The 18,695-nt window shown below is 39.6% G+C and overlaps 1 protein-coding gene across 1 annotated transcript; it reads left to right on the plus strand.

Moving 5' to 3' along the window:
- The first annotated feature begins 6,822 nt into the window (after positions 1–6,822).
- LOC135701422 (uncharacterized) lies at positions 6,823–16,320 on the plus strand. The gene is made up of 3 exons (XM_065222214.1): positions 6,823–7,150; positions 15,964–16,015; positions 16,111–16,320. Exons 1-3 carry the CDS (start codon positions 6,830–6,832, stop codon positions 16,299–16,301), a joined length of 564 nt encoding a protein of 187 aa, XP_065078286.1. The 5' UTR covers positions 6,823–6,829; the 3' UTR covers positions 16,302–16,320.
- The last annotated feature ends 2,375 nt before the right edge of the window (positions 16,321–18,695 follow it).

Below are 18,695 nucleotides of genomic sequence, written 5' to 3' on the forward strand. Positions count from 1 at the left end.
ATGAGATGGATAGGTGCATCAATATTAACAACTTAAATAGGATGAAACTACGCCTGATAATGAAAATAAGTGCAACTTAACTTGTGTTGGTTTCTATATTTAAAATAATAGTGTTTTCATTTCCCCTGTAAATTCTAAACGGGTTGTCTGATTGTTCAATCGTCAAAAGACAAATTGAAGGTAAATATATGTGTATCTTGCTAAACTTATCAAGGCTGATGGAGAATCACGATTAACTTATGAAAATGGCATATTTTCTACAAAAAAAATGATTTTTATGAAAGTAAATTTGAAATATCTCGAAAACGCTTATATTTAGGAAGTTTATTGATATGAGCACTATCGTTTGAAATGATTTTTATATTCATATACTGACATCAAACTGAACATTTTGCCGTAAATAATGAAAGTTTCAAAAATGCCTTAAAAGTTGCTCTTAGAAAAACTTTTTTATTAAAAGTTTGTCCATCCTGGAGTTGTTTTCAAAACTTCTGCTTTCTATTCAAGTTTTTATTAAAAAAATATAAAAAAAAATCAAAAATTATTTTTTTTGTTATTTGAATTTTGAGGTTTATTTTTATTTTTTTTTTGTAAAAAAACGAAAAAAAATTCCGTGTATATTTTTTTTATAAAGCCTTATTAGTTTCCTACAACTCCTTCTTAGTAAATTTTTTTCTACAACCAACTGTTTTCGAACTACATTTTTTTTTAAAGTATGTGTGCAAAAACACATAGGCCCTTTTCAAAAATTACCCTTGAGTCAAAAGGGTCTCCTCTCCTACGGAAAATACTTGGTATATCATACTGAAAATATGTGCCAAGTATCATCCAGATCGATGATGGTCGAGCACGATTTCAGGTTTTTTCAGCTCATTCTGGATGGAATCCCTTTTTTGACAGTTCAAGCGGAAAGCTAAATTTACTGAATGTACGGTAAAACAACAAAAAATTACCGAACCGATTACCGAACGTTCTGCTGTTCCATATTCGGTAAAAAATTACAATAAACTGTAAAAAAATCTTAGTGTGCATACTATTTAAAAACTATATACAATATCAACGGAAACATCCCAAGCTACAATATGGAACCAATGTTTCTTATTTGCAAAAATCACAGCGAGTAAATTTATTCTTTATATTATACTGTCAAAGCTATCCTCATTATCAAAGATACCCCGTTTTAAGGTACTTAAAGAAAAAAAAATTGGTATTGATAAAAATAAATCAGTCGCAAAAAAGGTGCCTACTTCAAAGATCGATATGATTTCGATAAGTTTCCATCGGAAAACCCTCGATTGACATTTTTTGAAACTCGACCTGGTGCATTTATACACGTGATCACATTTGATTCAGTTGAAAAACATGGAGAACGCAATGATTTCGGAAGAAATTCCCTTGTGTATCCGAAACTTGGTGGTTCGTCATGTGCAAAACGGTAAATCCGTATGAGCAAGGGAAATTTTTTCTGAAACTAAAAACGTTTAGATCAGTGGACGAGACAGGAAGCGCAAAACGGATGCAAGAACGGACACCAAGATCATGCGCGAAGTCAAGAAGAACCCGCGAGATCCAGGAAGCACAGGGGTTGAATAGAAAAGTTTCCCGGAAGCGCCCATTTATCAGGAAGGCAAACAAAGTCAAACAGTTTAAGTTTGCTAAGAAGCATGCTGATAAGCCCCTTTAGAGTTCTGGAAAACGGTTCTCTGGACGGATGAATGAAAATTCGAGCTGTTTAACCGAAAGCGGCGGGTTCGTGTGTGGTGCAGATCGGGTGAGGAGTTTCAGTAGCGAACGGCACGGTATATATTATTTAAATGATGCCTCATATCGTCAACATACAGCATTACTTGAATTTACAGATTGACGAGCACACATAATAAGATGATCATTGAATGATTTATCTTGTCGTTATAGCAACTGTAATAGGAGTTGAACAGTTTTTACTATGCCTCAAAACGTTTCTGATTATACGTGTAGTTAGGTATGTATTTTTTTTGCCCGGAGCAGGAGCAAATAAAAAAAATCCTATAAAAAAAAAATCACTAGACCATACCCTCTATCAGGGAAGAGAGACTGAGTCACGCGCCACGCCGAAATTAAGCTTCAATAGAGAGGCAATTGACTTGAAAAAGGTATTGTATAATACTAAGCGCCGCTTCAGCCCAAGGCGGATAATCAAAGGTGCCACAGAAGGAAGACGTGTTAGTTTGTTTACTAAAATGATTGTATATGGCAAGTTTTGCTAGTCAACACTCCTCGTGTTTATTCGCGAAATTCAAATTTTTGACCAGCATACACCATCTGGTCGTATCAAAAAGGTCCAAATCTGTCCAAATCCGCCCGTAAACATTTTTGTTTTGGCACTGCTTATGGCAAAATAGTGAACTTAACGGCGCCGGTGGTGTAGATGTAAGCGTGATTACCTCTCACCCCAGCAGGCCTGGGTTCAATCCCAGTCGGCGCCGCCGGGATGTTCTGAGGCATAACATCTCACGCCTTCCTTCGGATGGGAAGTAAAGCCGTTGGTCCCCGGTTCATGAGTTGATGGGTCGATAGGTAGGGTCCAGGTGTGGGAGCTGCCTTCCTGGCACGTCGGTAGCATTGGTGCTCAGCACGGAAAACAAGATCGACGGAAAAAACAAACCACACCAACCCTAGTGTGGTCATGAGTGCCAACTCACCTTTAATTACCCGCCTTGGGTGCAGCTAGATAGTCGCTACTCACTGTAATCCGTTTGCTGCTGCTTGTATGCGGCTGCAGATGGTGATGGTGATAATGATGGTGACGATGGTAGAGATGAACACTCGATGCTTCCAAGACAAGGCGCCACCCGGACCAAGGCGGGTAATTACAGGTGAGCTGGAATTCACGGTCCGCTACACACTTACCTAATCTTACACGTGACGGAATTCATCTTTGACATAAAGGATGAGACGTAAACAAACATTTCATGTAAAATTAAGTACTCCGAGACTGAAAAGTTCGAAAGTACGCTTGATTGAGGTATATTTCGGGTCTGTTATGACTCAAATTTATGTCAAAATTGACGTTCGTATATGTCAGTCTCAGAGCACCTAATTTTTCTAGGTTTTTAGGGCTGGTGAGTTATTTTCCGGTAATGCTCTTGAAAAGTTCGTTTTATGCCATAAGCAATGTGTTTTGGCAAACAAAATTACGGGCGGATTGGGACTTATTTGGACCTGTTTCATACGACCGGAAGGTGTATGCTGGTCACAAATGCCGTGCCAAACTGATTTCCTACGCAATTAATCAACCTTTGATGTGAATTTCGCTAATAAACACGAGGAGCATTTCTTATAGCAAAACTTGCCATAACAAAATGGGCATAGTTCATTTTAGTAAACAAACTAATATTTCTTCCTTGTGTGTCACCTTTCATGCAGCTCCTAGGCCTAGAGCCACGTGTACGTGTTTTCAGAATTAGTGGCATCCACACGTGTCACGTGTAGTACAGTGAACGTACACACTTAGAAAAAATAATGTAAATTTAGGTGCTCTGAGAGGGAACGGTATATGCTCATCTCAATAGAATAAACCTCGTGGACAGCAACATCTGTCGGTGTGGAAACGGTTACGATGACATCGAACACGCAGTTTGGCAATGTACGGATAATGACGCCGCCAGAGAGCGACTTTTGAATACCCTCGAGGCCCAAGGAAGACAACCCTATGTTCCTATCAGAGACGTGTTGGCAACCCGTGATCTCTGCTATATGCAGTCCGTTTATGTTTTTCTTCAAATGTCTAGTATAAGAATTTAATTCCTTTTGTCTGGTGCTCTGAGAGTGACATATACGAGTGTCAATTTTGACATAAATTTGAGTCATAACAGACGCGAAATATAGCTTAATAAAACTTACTTTTCGTCGAGCAACGAACTTTTCAGTCTCGGAGTTTTTAATATTACACGACATGTTTGTTTGCGTCTCATCTTTTTTTTGTCAAAGATGGATTCCATCACATGTAAAATAAGTTATTTCTAAGTGTGTATTTAAGTCGGTCAGTCAGCTTCCGTACCCTTTGTGGGTAAATTTTACCTCCCTAAGGAAGGTCTCATAGCCGGGCAACGCACTTGTTGGATGGTCTCCTCTTAGAGTGGCGCATAAGCCATCCAATTAACTAAAAGGGAAGCTTGACAATCAGGCGAGCTAAAGAATTCCAAAAGAAACTGGTTCCATACCCGATAATACCTCCTCGTAACCTATTCTCCGTGCGGCTGAAAGTTTCTTTAACCCTCCGTTACTCGCACCAACTTTTGTAACACGAGTACTCGCGCGTTGTACTTTGTACACCAGTATGAGTTTTCTATTGCCATTTTGCAGCCGAGCTACCAATCGATATGAAATCAACGGGTATTCCTTAAAAAAACTTGTTTTTAACTAAACAAGCTAAACTTTTATCACAGTTCACCCCCAAAAAATGCGGATAATAGAGAATATGTGAATGGAAACCGCGTAAACGGTGTCCGTACTACGTGGGATTTGACTTAATTGGTTACAACATGGAAAATCTCGAGATCCTGACCAGATAGAAAGTTACTGTCTTCGGCAAAGTTGTTCTAGAGATCATAAACTTTTTGTTGGTGAAGAGTAATTCAGAATTTTCTCACTACATGTGAAATTATCGCATGTGACATATCTCTAGATCATGACCAGATAGAAAGTTACTGTCGTCGACAAAGTTGTTGATGAGATCAAAGCCTATTTTTTGGTGCACAATAGTTCAAAATTTTCTCAATACGCAGCGCTAGTATACACGTGAAATTCTTATATAAAATATCTCGAGATCCTGACCAAATAGAAAGTTACTGTCTTCGGCAAAGTAGTTCAGGAGGTCAAGGCCTTTTCATTTGTGGAGAGTAGTTCAGAGTTTTCTCACTTTGCGGCGCTAGTATACATGTATATATAAAATATCTCTAGATCCTTACCAGATAAAAAGTTACTGTCTTCGGCATAGTTTTTCGTTGGTGGAGTAGTTCAGGAAATTCCATTACGTGGCGCTAGTATATACGTGCAATTTTCGCATATACGATAGCTGGAGATCCTGAGCAGATAGAAAGTTACTGTCTTCGGCAAACTTGTTCAGGGGGTTAAGTGTTTTTGGCTGGTGGACAGTAGTTCAGAATTTTCTCACTTAGCGGCGCTAGTAAACGTGTACAATTCTCGCGTATGCTATAGCTCGAGATTATGAACAGTTAGAAAATTACTGTCTTCGAAAAAGTTGTTCATGAGGTCAATGCCTATTGCTGCACAATAGTTCAGAATTTTCACACTACGTGGCGTTAGTATTCACACGAAATTCTCGCATGTAAAATATCTCGAGATTCTGATCAGATAGATTTCGCTAGTGGACGTTAGTTCAAAATGTTCTCACTACGTAGCGCTAGAATACACGTGAAATTCTCGCATGTGGTTTGTTTCGAGATCCTGGCCATATAAAAAGTTACTGTCTTCGACAAAGTTGTTGAGGAGGTCAAAGCCTATTGCTTTGTGTACAATAGTTGAGAATTTCCTAAGCGGCGCTAGTATACAAGTGAAATTTGCACATATAAAATATCACGAGATCCTGACCAAATAGAATGTTACTGTCTTCGGCAAAGTTGTTGGCTGGTGAAAAGTAGTTCAGAATTTTCTCACAAACTCTAGGCTTTAACCTCCTGAACAACTTTGTTCAAGACAGTAACTTTCTATCTGGTTGGGAACTCGAGATATTTTATATGAGAATTTCACGTGTATACTAGCGTCCCGTAGTCAGCAAATTCTGAACTACTGAGCACCAAGCAATAGGCTTTGAACACCTAAAAAACTTTGTGAATCAAATGTAATCAATTAAGTCAAATCCCACATAGTATGATCACAGTTTATGCGCTTTCCATTTACATTTACCCCTTTATCTGCATTTTTTAGGTGTGTACTGTAATCAAAGTTTAGCTTGTTTAGATCAAAACAAGTTTTTTGAGGAATACTCGTTGGTTTCATATCGATTGGTAACTCATGTGTGGCAATGGAAAACTCATGTGTGTTGTACAAAGTACAACAGCGCGAGTAATGGAGGGTTAATAAAGAAATCTAATCAAATCTAATCTATTCTCCTTGGATTTCGTTCCGGAATGCCAAACACGAACAGTTGACCACTTCGCAAATCACTTCTGAATGTTTCGAACCGGCCAATCAACTGGTCAAGTGTGACCTCCGAACCGGAAAGTACATGTCCTGCTGTATGCTGCACCGAGGGGATGTTTCTCCGGTTGACATAAATCGTTCGATCCAGGAGCTGAAGTCGAAGCGGACAATACATTTTGTGGGTTGGTTTCCCACGGGGTTCAACATTGGCTGAACTACCAGCCTCCGATTGCCGTCCGGGGAAGAGACCTGGCCAAGGTAGATCGCGCTGTCTGTATACTTTCCTGCAACATGGACGTTCGATCCGCTTGGGCACGAATCAATCGCAAGTTTGGACAAATGTTCGAGAGGAATCATCACTTTTTGGACAAAGGTTGGTGCATTAGGTTGATTCGATTTAAATGCAAAAAAAATGGCAAAATTTATTTCATTTCAACTCTAGAAGAAAGTGACCTGTGCGATGCCAAATAAAAACATATCGACTCTCATATGCGACTACGAAGAGGTCGAGAAATAGCAACCTGAGATTGACTGGAAATGACGGAAAATTGTCATCATCATTGTGTGCAGCTATTATGCATTTATTACATGCACGTGAATCAACTGACGTGAATCGATAAAAGCTTTCCGCGGAAAGTTGACTGATTTAGTCAGTTTTCTGTCGTTCTGCTAGTAAAGATCTAACATGGAAAGATTTTATTGTTTCCTTCCAGCACTGATGGTGCTTGTTCCCACCGTTCGAGGCTACTGTACAACGACTATTCCCGTTAATCTACTGGAAGGCTGTGCCTTCAGGCCGCTGATGGCCATGTCCGAGCAATCGGGATGGGTGCTGTCGAAGGAGAACTGTGGCGAATCAATAGCCGTGGAAGTGTTCGAAGTGCCGCCGGTGTTGTTCTTTGATTTCACCGATCCGGAAAAACTCTACACGTTGATCATGGTGGATATGGACGGAGCAAGCACCGAGGATCGGCTGTATCTGCATTGGATCGTGGCGAACGTTCCGGTAAGTGCGGCTGGTATTATCTGCTTTTGTTGTGATCATCATCATTGAGCGTGTGCCATAAGTGCGCGATAGACGCTTCCAGAATGATTCAACATAATTTTTTCTAATTCTGATTACCATGATGATGAGGGCTTTTAATTTCCTTGTGTGTAATTTGATTATCATGTATTTGGTGGAGCGATATTTGGAGATGACATTGCATTAATAATATCGGTTATGTTTAGCGTAAAGTAAGACACTTATTTTGTATGTTGTATATTTACAGGGAGTGGGAAATAGTCTGGTTGAAATGTAAAAATATTGTATTTGTGCATTTGCTGAGCATGAATGAGTTGAAGGAATTCTTTTATTAGATACACACTGGTTAAAATCAAGAAATATTCGTTTGAAAATACCATACCAAACTATTAACGGTTAAACATGTTTGGTTTTCAATGAAGTCCCATTTGGCAGCCGTTGATCGCATCGTGAGATTTTACTGCTGCCTGAAGATTTGTAAGGAGGATGTTGCTGGGATCCTCAAAAACACGGCTTTAGCGTCTGCCAAGAATTCCGGATGTATTTACTCATCAGCAATTTGTCCCAACCCAGCAGAATCTTCCTACTATTTATCTCCCAACAACCAAATACATGCCCAAGTCCCAAAATGTAATAGTCCTACATCTATTCCTTCCAATCCGCTAAAATTGATTTCCCTAATTCATTTGAAATAATTACTAGAATAAATTTTATTAATCAAAAACCTTATTTATTGACAACCGATAAAAAAATATTAGTAGGCAGTTGCGCAAGCAAATTTGAAAAATTAAAAATACTAATTGATTTTGATTTCCAGTTTAAAGGTTTTCGAGGTTAATTCCTACCTCGTCTCCTTATAACTTTTCTCCTGTCTAAGGTGTCAGAGAGAATCAGTTGGTCTCCTGGAGCGATCTTCGCTGGCCTACGGGAACGACCTGACTTCTCATGCTCTCCAACTTCCTTCCTTGTGACGTCACTTTATGTTTGTATAATTTCTCTCCGTACGTGAGTCGACCTAATCTAACCCTTCTTTCTTCTTTCTCTTCTTTAACAATCTGTTCTGCCCTAATAATCAAAACCAAAAAAAAAAAAAACAAAATGTTGGTGCTCATATAAAAACAGTCCGGTACTTACACACTTAGTTTTATTTTCCCGAGCTCGGCTGTGCAAATCTCGGCAAAAAAAGTTTCACTGAGATCTCAGCAAAAGTGACATTTGATTGCTGAGTCTCGGATAATGCTTATCTGAACTTTTTTTGCCGAGATTTGCACAGCCGAGCTCGGTAGAAAAAACTAAGTGTGTACAGCTTGCTTCGGTTAAGTGGGTTACCTGGGACGGACCTTCTGCCGGCCGTTGAGTTGTCGGGATCGTAATTCGATGAACGATGAGGACCGATGCGTTGACGGAGATATGCGACACTCGTGTACCACTACAGCGGGCTTTGGGTCTGAGTTTCAAAGGACAGACTTTCCGTCAAACCGTTTAATCGCCAGGAGCGTAACCGACGAGCGATGACGTAGATTGGCGATGATTTGCCACGCTGCGAAACATTAGCCCGAAAATCCTGTTCGGTTTTCCACCTTGCCGAGAGTAGAGTGGTCGAATCACAGGAATTTCCACCGACGACCACGGAGAGGAACTTGGGAATTGAACTAGACTGGTATTGAAAATTACTTTCTCGGGACGTGATCCTAAGCGATTCCACTGGCTGTGGTGCACTTTCCCCTAACATACCACTCGCGACCTCTGACAGCCACGTGGTGATGGGTGGCGCTTGCAAGGCTGTCAAGCAGTTTTAGCGTTACTTTCTACCAGCGATTTCACAAAACTGGACCAACTAATTTCTATTTTTCTATCAAACGCACACATGTTAGTTACTTTTCTCGTGGTTCTAGAACAAAAAACCTCAAAATAATGTTTTATTTCAAAGTTCGAGTGGTAGTAAACGTCATTTTAACTGCTCGAATGAAGTGGTTAATTCGACGACTACGCTTCCTGATTGTAACCATAAAGTGATTCCTTGTAGAGTCCACAAATGGCCACCACGTAGGCTATACATACACTTCCTCTTCGAATTTTCATTTACACAAATCTCGGAAATCGGTGCCCCATTTCACCTCAAATTGCTACTTTATGTATGCTGCAGTCCAGCAAACGTGGAGTAACAATTTGAATGTTACACGTGTCGTAGAAGCTGATATTTGTGCACTGAAAGTTTCGAAGTGGTTCTGAGAATAAGGATATCACAGCGATTCACCTAAACGGTACGCAACCGTGAGACGAAGGATACCTCCAGGAGATCGCCCTCAGTCTGATCCGTAGCACTCCCGTATAAACAATAACCATAAGAAGTGCCTAACCGCCAATTAGGGTTATCATCCCAACTTTATGTGGTATGGTCGTACCATCCATGATATCGTTAGTGTATGGTACCCGTTTACCGTGACCAATGGAAAAAAAAAAACATTTCGAGATTGTCATTTTCACACCCATCACCATTCTAGCACTGTAATACATGTTGCCTGCTTCGAAGGCGCCGAAAATGAAATATATACCGTATGCATGATAATGTTTGCACCATTGAGCAATGTCAAAATTAAAAAAAATCTAAAAAATTTTGTTTTCGGGTTTTTTATCTATTCAAAGGGGGGATGTTTCTCAGAGTCTTAAACTATGTTAATTATCGATCGAGTTTCCACTTGCTGCAATTAACCACTTCATTCGAGCAGATAAATTGTCGTTTACTACCACTCGAACTTTGAAATTAAACATTATTTTGAGATTTTTTCTTCTAGAACCTCGAGAAAAGTAGCCAAAATTTGTGCGTTTGATAAAAAATAGAAATTAGTTGGTCCAGTTTTGTGAAATGGCTGGTAGAAAGTCACGCCAAAACTGCTTGACAAAGTGGTCAATTACGGCCTCCACACGCTTCCGGAATGCACGGCAGGTTCTAATAATGTAGTCTGGTTCCATTTCTCTCCAGGTACGGATCAATGTTTGTCTGACTCGGGTGGCGTTTAGAACAGGCCTTGGCCTTCATGACGTGCCATATTGAGTAATCCAGAGGATTAAGAACGGGGCTGGATGTCGGCCACATATCCTTCGCCCAGAACGGAAGATGTTTCTGCACCCACTTCTGAGTGTGGTTCGAGGTGTGGCACGGAGCCCCATCTCGTTGAAATGTAACATTTGGCTTCGGATCGTACTGTTCTTTGATCTACGGAAGAACATACTTACTTAAAATCCCGATGTAGACCTCCATGTTGACCTTGTCGCCTTCTGGAAAGAACACTGGGTCATTTTTTTGCCATCGGAAGCAACCAATCCAAACACCATAACGCTAGCAGGATGCTTGGTCAGGTACACGTTCTTGTGCTCGTCGGCCACGTCTTTTACCGGAAGAGAACTAATAATCCGGTCGGTTCTGGAATTTGATACGGGATCGACGGTAAACATGCTCTCGTCGGTGAACAAGATTACCGGATTTTTTTCGCTTTCGGAAGTTCAAGATTTTCTTGCATCGTTCGACTCGTAGCTCCCGGATGCGGTTGGTAATCATGTGAGTTTTTTTTTCGTGCCCTTGACTTCGCCCCGCAATCTTCCTTTACGATCTTCCGTGCCGTAAAGTCACTGATCCCGTGTTCCTTTGCCATTTTTCTTATTGAACGCACTGGATTCACCCGAATCTTCCTTTTGATAGCAGCGATAATCCTCGGAACCCGAGCTGACCTTGGACGACCTGTGGCCACCTTCGCGGATAGTTGTTCTTTTTTTTCGGTCTAAAACCCTTTTGACGGTCCACCGGGACACTCCCACGGCGATTGAAATCACAAACGAAGTGACAGACGGAGCGGCTCGAAAACTTTGGTGACTAACCTGCTATTGCAATTTTTCAGTGTACCACATGGCAACACCACTACCAGTGGATTGTACCACATGGCAACACTACTACTGGATTGAACTAGCATTTTCACCAAATGTACTAGAATGTTTTGGTTCTATCTCTTTCACTCTACTCAAAACTGGAATGCATAAAAAAATGACAAAATGATATACACTCTTTGCACACTGTCAAAGAATCATTGCACACAAAATCAACTTCGTGCAAAACCAAAACAAAAATACTATCCCATCTGGTGGATGATGGCACAAGCTTCTTAGAAAATTCTATTACAGCGAACCACATTATTTTAATTGATTTCTTCGCCAGTAAGTCGTCTGTCATTTCGTTTGTGATTGAAATGTCTTTTTGCGACATTTGCGCGTGGGACAAATCACGAATACGCTGCCACTTCGTCATGGTGCAACTGTCAAACTAAGTAAATCATTTTCTTTTATACACAGCCTACTACGGTATGAGCTATAGGTTACGTGCATGCAAAGAAAAACAAGGCATTGTATGCACAGGTGAAACGGGAACCTTATATGTACGATGATGCAAACATTATCACGCATACGGTACATCTGAATAGGGTTCTCAATGAATCTTGGACCGAAAGTCCGTTTCAAAGTAACAATTACCAGATACGACACCTGATTTTGTCGGAAGCGTAATTTGAATCCCGTGTAGTTCCCGTAATTTATTAAAAAACACAATTTTCGTATCCTGATGAATGTGGGCTTCTTAGTGGAATATCTGTATAAAGAGAGAGAGAAAGATTATTAATTTCCATTTAATTCCACCACCTTATTTGCTTATCCTTGACAGATTCGCGTATTTCGTCTACAATGTGCAGACTTCTTCAGTGTCTTGGAGACGAAATACGCGTATCTGTCAAGGATAATCTTTCTCTCTCTCTCTCTCTCTCTTTATACAATTTTCGTAATTAATCAACTTAGAATAAATTGATGTTTTGCATCTTGGTAGAGTGATGGCTTTTTTTTGTGTCATAGAGTTCTCTTGATGTTGACATTGAGCAACGATTATTTGCATGTAGAGAATGAATTTCTTTTATTTTTTTTTCTTATTTGATCTGTTTAATTTGTCTCGTCCGATCATTTTTATTAAACACATGCGATTTGATTAGATCAGCGGTCCTCAAACCTTCTTTGACTGCGACCCACTTTTAAACATTCCTTACATTCGCGACCAGGCCTGTCATGATAGTTTGGAATTCATTACAGTCAGAAAAACCTTATTGTCGGATTCCTTATTTTCAGGATATCTACGAATAAGGATCCGATAGAAGCTCTTCACTCTCCACCCATACGTCGGGAGCAGAATAGCTTTCCGTCCTTCCGCCGTTATCCAAAGGAGCAAAATCCATTTCAAGTCTAAGTACTTGAGCATCAAGTCCATCAAGTTCGAAAATAAACCGGAAAAGATATCTGAAAACTCATTTACCAGATGGAAACATCAATATTCCCACCGGCCACGCCATTGTCGTGAACCCACGAAACTTTCGTGCCGGATCACAAATCAAAAAAACGTTCACTTTTCTTTTTACACTCCATCACTACGCATCAAAACGCCCAAACAACCAACAAGCCCGCTAATTCGTCTTTTTGTAATATAAAGCTAATATTCGGCTAATACAAAGCTTAGAATGCTCTAGAGGACGGGTGAGTAGGCTCTGCCCGCGAACTGTGGGTTCTGTTTTCGCTGGCGCTGATTTCATCTGTTTTCCGCATATTTTTTAATTGTACAAAGTCAACAAATATTAGTTTTCTTAAATATATGTAGATTAATGCAAAATGGCACACCCCATGTGGCTCTCGTACAAGAACCTTACTTTCGTATAGGAAACTTTTGTCTAGGAAACCTCGTGAACCCAATTTTGCTACTTTTAGCAAAAGTGGAATGCCATGTGTGCGTGTCAATAACGCAATCGTCGCTATGCAAAACCACAGAGAACAGACGTTGAGGGTCGAATAAAATTTCTCTAATAACTAGTGTAAAGATTTCTGTTCGACTTAAGCGCCACTTACGGCGACTTCCCCACTTAAAAACTCTCTTTGACAACCTGATGGCGCTGGCGTTGCACAACTTACACTAGACACTAAGTGGTGGTAGCGCCAACTGGCAATTTTCAACAGAAAATTTATCGATAAAGCGCCAAATTGGTCGAAAGTGGCCAATTTATAGAGGAAATCAGCTAGCGCCACGTAACGGCGATGTTCCCACTTATCTTTACACAAGTTTCTGACCGAAGTTGAACGTCTTTTCTCTGTGGCAAATCTTAACGAAATAATGATGTTTGTGCTGCTACAATTGATGTTACCGTTGGAAACCTTAATAAGCAATACGTTTACTGTTTCAGTGCCAGGTTTTTATATTTATATCAGGTTCTTGTTTCAGACGTTCCCATTACTGCTCGTGGCATTACTGCCGAAAGTGTTAAATCAGTCCAGATAATTTAACACAATCGGAAGTTAGTCTATCTTTGAGCGATTCAACATTTTTCCTACTGAGCTCAACCTGTTCTGAAGTTATTAAATATTTTTGTTCTGAATACACGGATCTAGTGTTTTCAATTTGTAAAGTTCAGGACTATTCAAAGTGATTCTGTACGTGCTAAGCTTTTCTGAAATGGTTCAGTACTTTCCAAAATGGTCCTATGCTTTTCTCAAGTTATTCAGTACTTTCTGAAGTGAGTCTGAACTTTTCCAACGTGATTCCAAACTTTCCTAATGTAATTTAATGTCAGTACAGATAGATCTCGTTTTTGAAAACATAGCTACAGTGCACTCTCTACAACTCTATATTGAAGGGTTCATCGAGTTATAGAATAACAATCTCATACATATTCGCTATCGTAGTAGCCATGACATTCAGTTTTACTATGGTTCTGTAACTCGATATCGAAATGATTATGTGCTCCCCAAAGTGATTCTGATTTTTATACAGTGATTACATATTTTCTGAAGCGATTTCAAACTGATTCCGAACATTTCTGAAGTGATTATAAACTTTCTGAAGCGATTCAGTACTTCCGAAGTGATTTCTGAAGTGGTTCAGTGCATTCCCAACTGATTCAATTATTTTCAAAGTGATTCCGTTCTTGCGGGAATAATTACAAACTTTCTGGGATGATTTAGTACATTCTAATGTGAATCTGAAATTTTCAGAAGTGATATTGTCCGAAGAGATTCCGAGCTTTTCTGAGGTGATTCAATACATTCTGAAGTGGTTTCAAACTTGTCTAGAGTGATTCAGCTCTTTTCAAAGTGATTCAGTAATTGCGGAAGTACTTAAAAACATTCTGGAATCATCCAGTACTTTCCAGAGTGATTCCAAACTTATATGAAGAGATTCTGAATTTTTTAACTGATTCAGTACTTTCTAAAGTTATTTTAAACATGAACTTTTTCAAAGTGATTTTAAACATTCCTGAATGTATTCAGTATTTTCCAAAGTGATTTTTCTTTCCGATCTTTTCTGAAGTTATTCAATACTTTCTGAATTCTTTTGAATCGATTCAGTACGTTCAGAAATGATTCCGAACATTTCTAAAGTGATTCAATACATTCCGGAGTGAGCCCAAACTTTTTTGAAGTGATTCAGTACTTTCTGAAATGATTTCAAACTTTTATGAAGTGATTCAGTCCTTTTCGAAGTGATTAAATGAAATAAAGTGGCAATTATCCAGGCCCATACACATTTTTAACATTGTGAATGGACAATTGTCTACGCAGGGGGGGTGGGGGGTGCAAGAATCCCAGAAAGCTGTCTGAACAGTTCCTTACGAGTTTCATTAATTTCATTTCAGACTTAAAGTTTCACACTTAGAAAAAATCATGTAAATTTCGTCATGCGTCGAGCGTCAATTTGGACATAAATTTAAGTCATATCATACGCGAAATATAGCTCAATCAAACGTACTTGTCGTCGAACAACGAACTTTTCAGTTTCGGTGCACTTAATGTTACATGACATGTTAGTTTACGGCTCATATTTTATGTCAAAGATGGATTCCATCACGTGTCAAATTAGCAGTTTCTAAGGCTGTGTTCCATTTGGTGAATTTTCACTTATATTTGACAGATCGATAATTTTCAAATAAACCTGCTATTCCAGCAGACTTATTTCTGACAGACAATGAATCAACTTTGACAGATGCTTTCTCGAAAATCAGCCGTTCAACAACAGAGGGATTTTCGAACATCATAATTTATTTTCGAAGTGTCAAATTTAAGTGAAAAATTTCCAAATGGAACACAGCCTAAGTGTGTAAATACATATAGTTCAGCTTTTCTACCACCGTAGAAGCAACCAGATTTAAAAAAAATGCTCCATGCATTTTAAGATTGCACTCGTTGAAAATTCTAGCTAGAGCTAGAATTAAGGCGTAACAGCCTTTGTAAACAATGATTTCTCTCATTGATTTCTAGGAATTCAAGGCACGCCTACACAAGCCAACATATACACCGAGTAGGGGAAGTCTTCCCCTACTCGATGGTTATGTCGATTTGTCAAGGAGAGTCATGACTTTCGAGAAATCCTCGAGAGAAGTTATTGTTTACAAAAGCTGTTACGCCCTTATTCCAACTGTATCTAGAATTTTGAAATCATCACTTTCGTATTTCTTCTAATTCTCCACGGGTGCCTTTGATTTACCAATTCTCTTAGCCTAAATGTAGTTCGTGTTCGTACTATGAACCACGGTATGACTAACTCATACTGGCAATCATGATGAACTATACCTATACACGGAGCTACACTAGTTCTCCCTTCGGTCCGCTAGCAAAAGCTGTTCGCTTTGGAAGCTTGTTTCTGCTTTTCTTGGCAAGATGTCACTTTTGCTTCTTTTGTGCCTCACCTCTCCCTCTTAAATAGTTTCCATCTCTCGTTTCAGGCGTCCACTTTCACGCAAGGCATGACTTACATGGATGGTGATACGGTAATGGGTAAGCGTTCCGTTTTCTGAACCCTCTGTAACCTTTTTCGCAAATCTGTGCAACAATGTATGCATAATGTTCCAATATTCCACACAATGCAACAGACTTCCTAGCACCAACCTCGGGACACTATGAACACCGGTACGAGTTCTACCTGTACGAGCAGGTTTACGGTACCAGCTACCCGCCGATGCCCAACAGTCGTGAGGAGTTCGATTTGGCCGGCTGGATTAATTCGATTTACCCTGAGGGCGCACTTTGTGGTCCGGTTGCATCGATTGGTTTTAATTCATAGTCTATCGCGCGGAAGCTTTCTTTGCCGTTCCAGTGGAGGATGCGGCGGGAATTTCTGGGCACAATTTATTGACAGCACCGAATGGAAATGTAACAACAGATAAGAACTGGGATCTCGGGTGTAGCAGCAACGGCAGGAGCAGCAACAGCAGCAGCATATCTCGGGAGTACGGAAATTTATATAGACATCAAGAGAATAACTTAGATGTGGCCAATAAATGTCGTTGAAAACGAAGAAAACCTGTGTAACGATTCGAGGGCATACACACTTTAGGGGGTAGCCGACGCAGGCCGGCCGATCCATTCAACAGTCAATTTTTTCCCTTCTTTCTGCGAGCCCCCCCCTTCCACAAATCGCCAGAGGGTCAGCCTTTAATACCGTATAGACTTGTCCCACTGATGGAGTGCTGATTGTCGTTTCAGAATGGTCCCAGGTGACCAAAGTCTCTGAAGTCATTATTTAATGTTAAGGAAATATGTGCAATGAGAAATGTCGTATGAAACGAGCAGAGATAAGATTTCTCCCTCTGGGGGCTTGAATATTTGCGATCAACGCAAGACGTCGAAGACGTGTCGGCGTGAACATGCGCAGGTTCGATGAATTTAAATCTTACGCTCAATTGGAATCCAGCAACTTTCCGAATCCGGCCAGTGTCGGTGGAATACGAGCCTCGGCAGACTGATAGGGGCTCATAAGCAAATGTTAATGGTGACAATTTTGCGTTCGACAGTATCTTTTGGATGCGATATGGGGTAACGAAATGGGATCGGTTGGCTTAAAGCAGCGGAATATGTTGTTGTTGTTGATGATGTTGAATAATAATAGTTGACATGTGAAGTTTAGGGGACTTGCTTACACTGCGTCGAGGAGATTTAAGACATCTCTTAGCATGGATGGGATGTCTGTATCATTCAGTAATTTTCTATTTTTTTTGCTTAATTCACTCAGTTGAAGACTGTTGCTTCCTTCAACGTCAGTTGAATGCTTTTGGTGATTGGTGTATTTTGAATCATAAATGCTCGGTTATCTCTTTTTCGCGCCAAAAAGAGACTATTATGTTCAAGTATGGTTTGTTATGCACTGAAATTGAGCGCGTCAGGACCTAGGTGTGATTTTGGATACACAACTCTCGCGTCACTTTTCAAATAGACCAATGTAACATACACAGATAAAAATTCTGAATTTTAATGGTGATGTGAACATTCATTTACGTAAACTTAAATTTCATTTCACGCAACCGAACAACTTGTAAACAATGTTGTTTACAAAGATGGGCTTTTGGATACAATATTTGCTACATTGCATGAAATGTGTCAGAACTTTACATGATATAATATATAATATAATATAATAACTACTTGAAGTACACCCACGCGACACAACAGCAACATCGGGTAGGGGAAATTTTCCCCTTCCTGACGATGCTGTTGGTTTGCGTGGGCGTTCTTCGGGTAGCGAGTAAAGGGCCCACAAACCATTTGTTTACAAATGGCTTTTGCACCGTTTTCAAATGTTAGCACTGATATAATGTAAACTTATATGATATGTGACGCTCCATTTATGTGCATCATATTGAACAGAAATTTACACTACTATTTCGAACTGTGTATCCACCATTTTGAGAAAATCGAAGTTGAAGTTCGACAGATTATTATTTTAACTGTTTAAAAACAATACATTTTGCAATACTATTTTTATTGTAGTCAGTGTATAATAACGTTGAAAATTCAGAAGAAACGGTAAAATCACAATTTTACTTTGAATTTCATGCTACAACATAGAAAAAACCACATAGGACGTTTTGACAAGTCGAGTTGTATATAGGACATGTTACATTGGACGATTTTTCTCAATGACATAATCAATGAGTGTTACATTGGACGTTTTGTATACATGATACTAGATTCCCTTTCACAGATTTCAGAGTATAGTACCTAACTTTAGATTGGCCCCGCCTTTGGAAAATGAGCACCAATCATGTTAGGCAGTCCGAATGACCGAAGTAACAATCAAGTAACCATCATTTCAAACTGTACATTGGACAATTTTCGATCGATGATTTTCTTAAATAAATGAAAGTAAATTTGGATGGGTGTTTTTGTATCACATACAATGATAGAAGAGCAATAGCTTTTATCACTTAACTCGATTTGTTTACATTTGTTACATTGGTCTATTTGAAAAGTGAAGCGAGAACTCTCTTTCAAGCAGCACATCTCGTATGTCGTCCACATATGTCCACGTAAGTTCCACATATGTTATGTGCTTGAAGTTGAAGTTATCTGATGACGATTGTGCAACTCTTTACTCTTATGGTAAAATCTCTTATCTCTCCACTCCACCATGGTACCAGTGAGACGCCGTCTCTTCACGCAAATTGAGAGTATCGTATGG

The sequence above is a fragment of the Ochlerotatus camptorhynchus genome, unplaced genomic scaffold (assembly GCF_037179485.1).
Source record: "Ochlerotatus camptorhynchus isolate MF236.1 unplaced genomic scaffold, CSIRO-AGI_Acam_v1.1 ptg000161l, whole genome shotgun sequence".
NCBI classification, from domain to species: domain Eukaryota; kingdom Metazoa; phylum Arthropoda; class Insecta; order Diptera; family Culicidae; genus Ochlerotatus; species Ochlerotatus camptorhynchus.

Bases quoted from the DNA above. Each gene is read 5' to 3' on its own strand.
- LOC135701422 (XM_065222214.1), top strand. From the start codon at position 6,830: ATGGAAAGATTTTATTGTTTCCTTCCAGCACTGATGGTGCTTGTTCCC. The intron at 7,151-15,963 runs GTAAGTGCGGCT...CTCTCGTTTCAG, and splicing joins GGATCGTGGCGAACGTTCCG to GCGTCCACTTTCACGCAAGG. The intron at 16,016-16,110 runs GTAAGCGTTCCG...ACAATGCAACAG, and splicing joins GGATGGTGATACGGTAATGG to ACTTCCTAGCACCAACCTCG.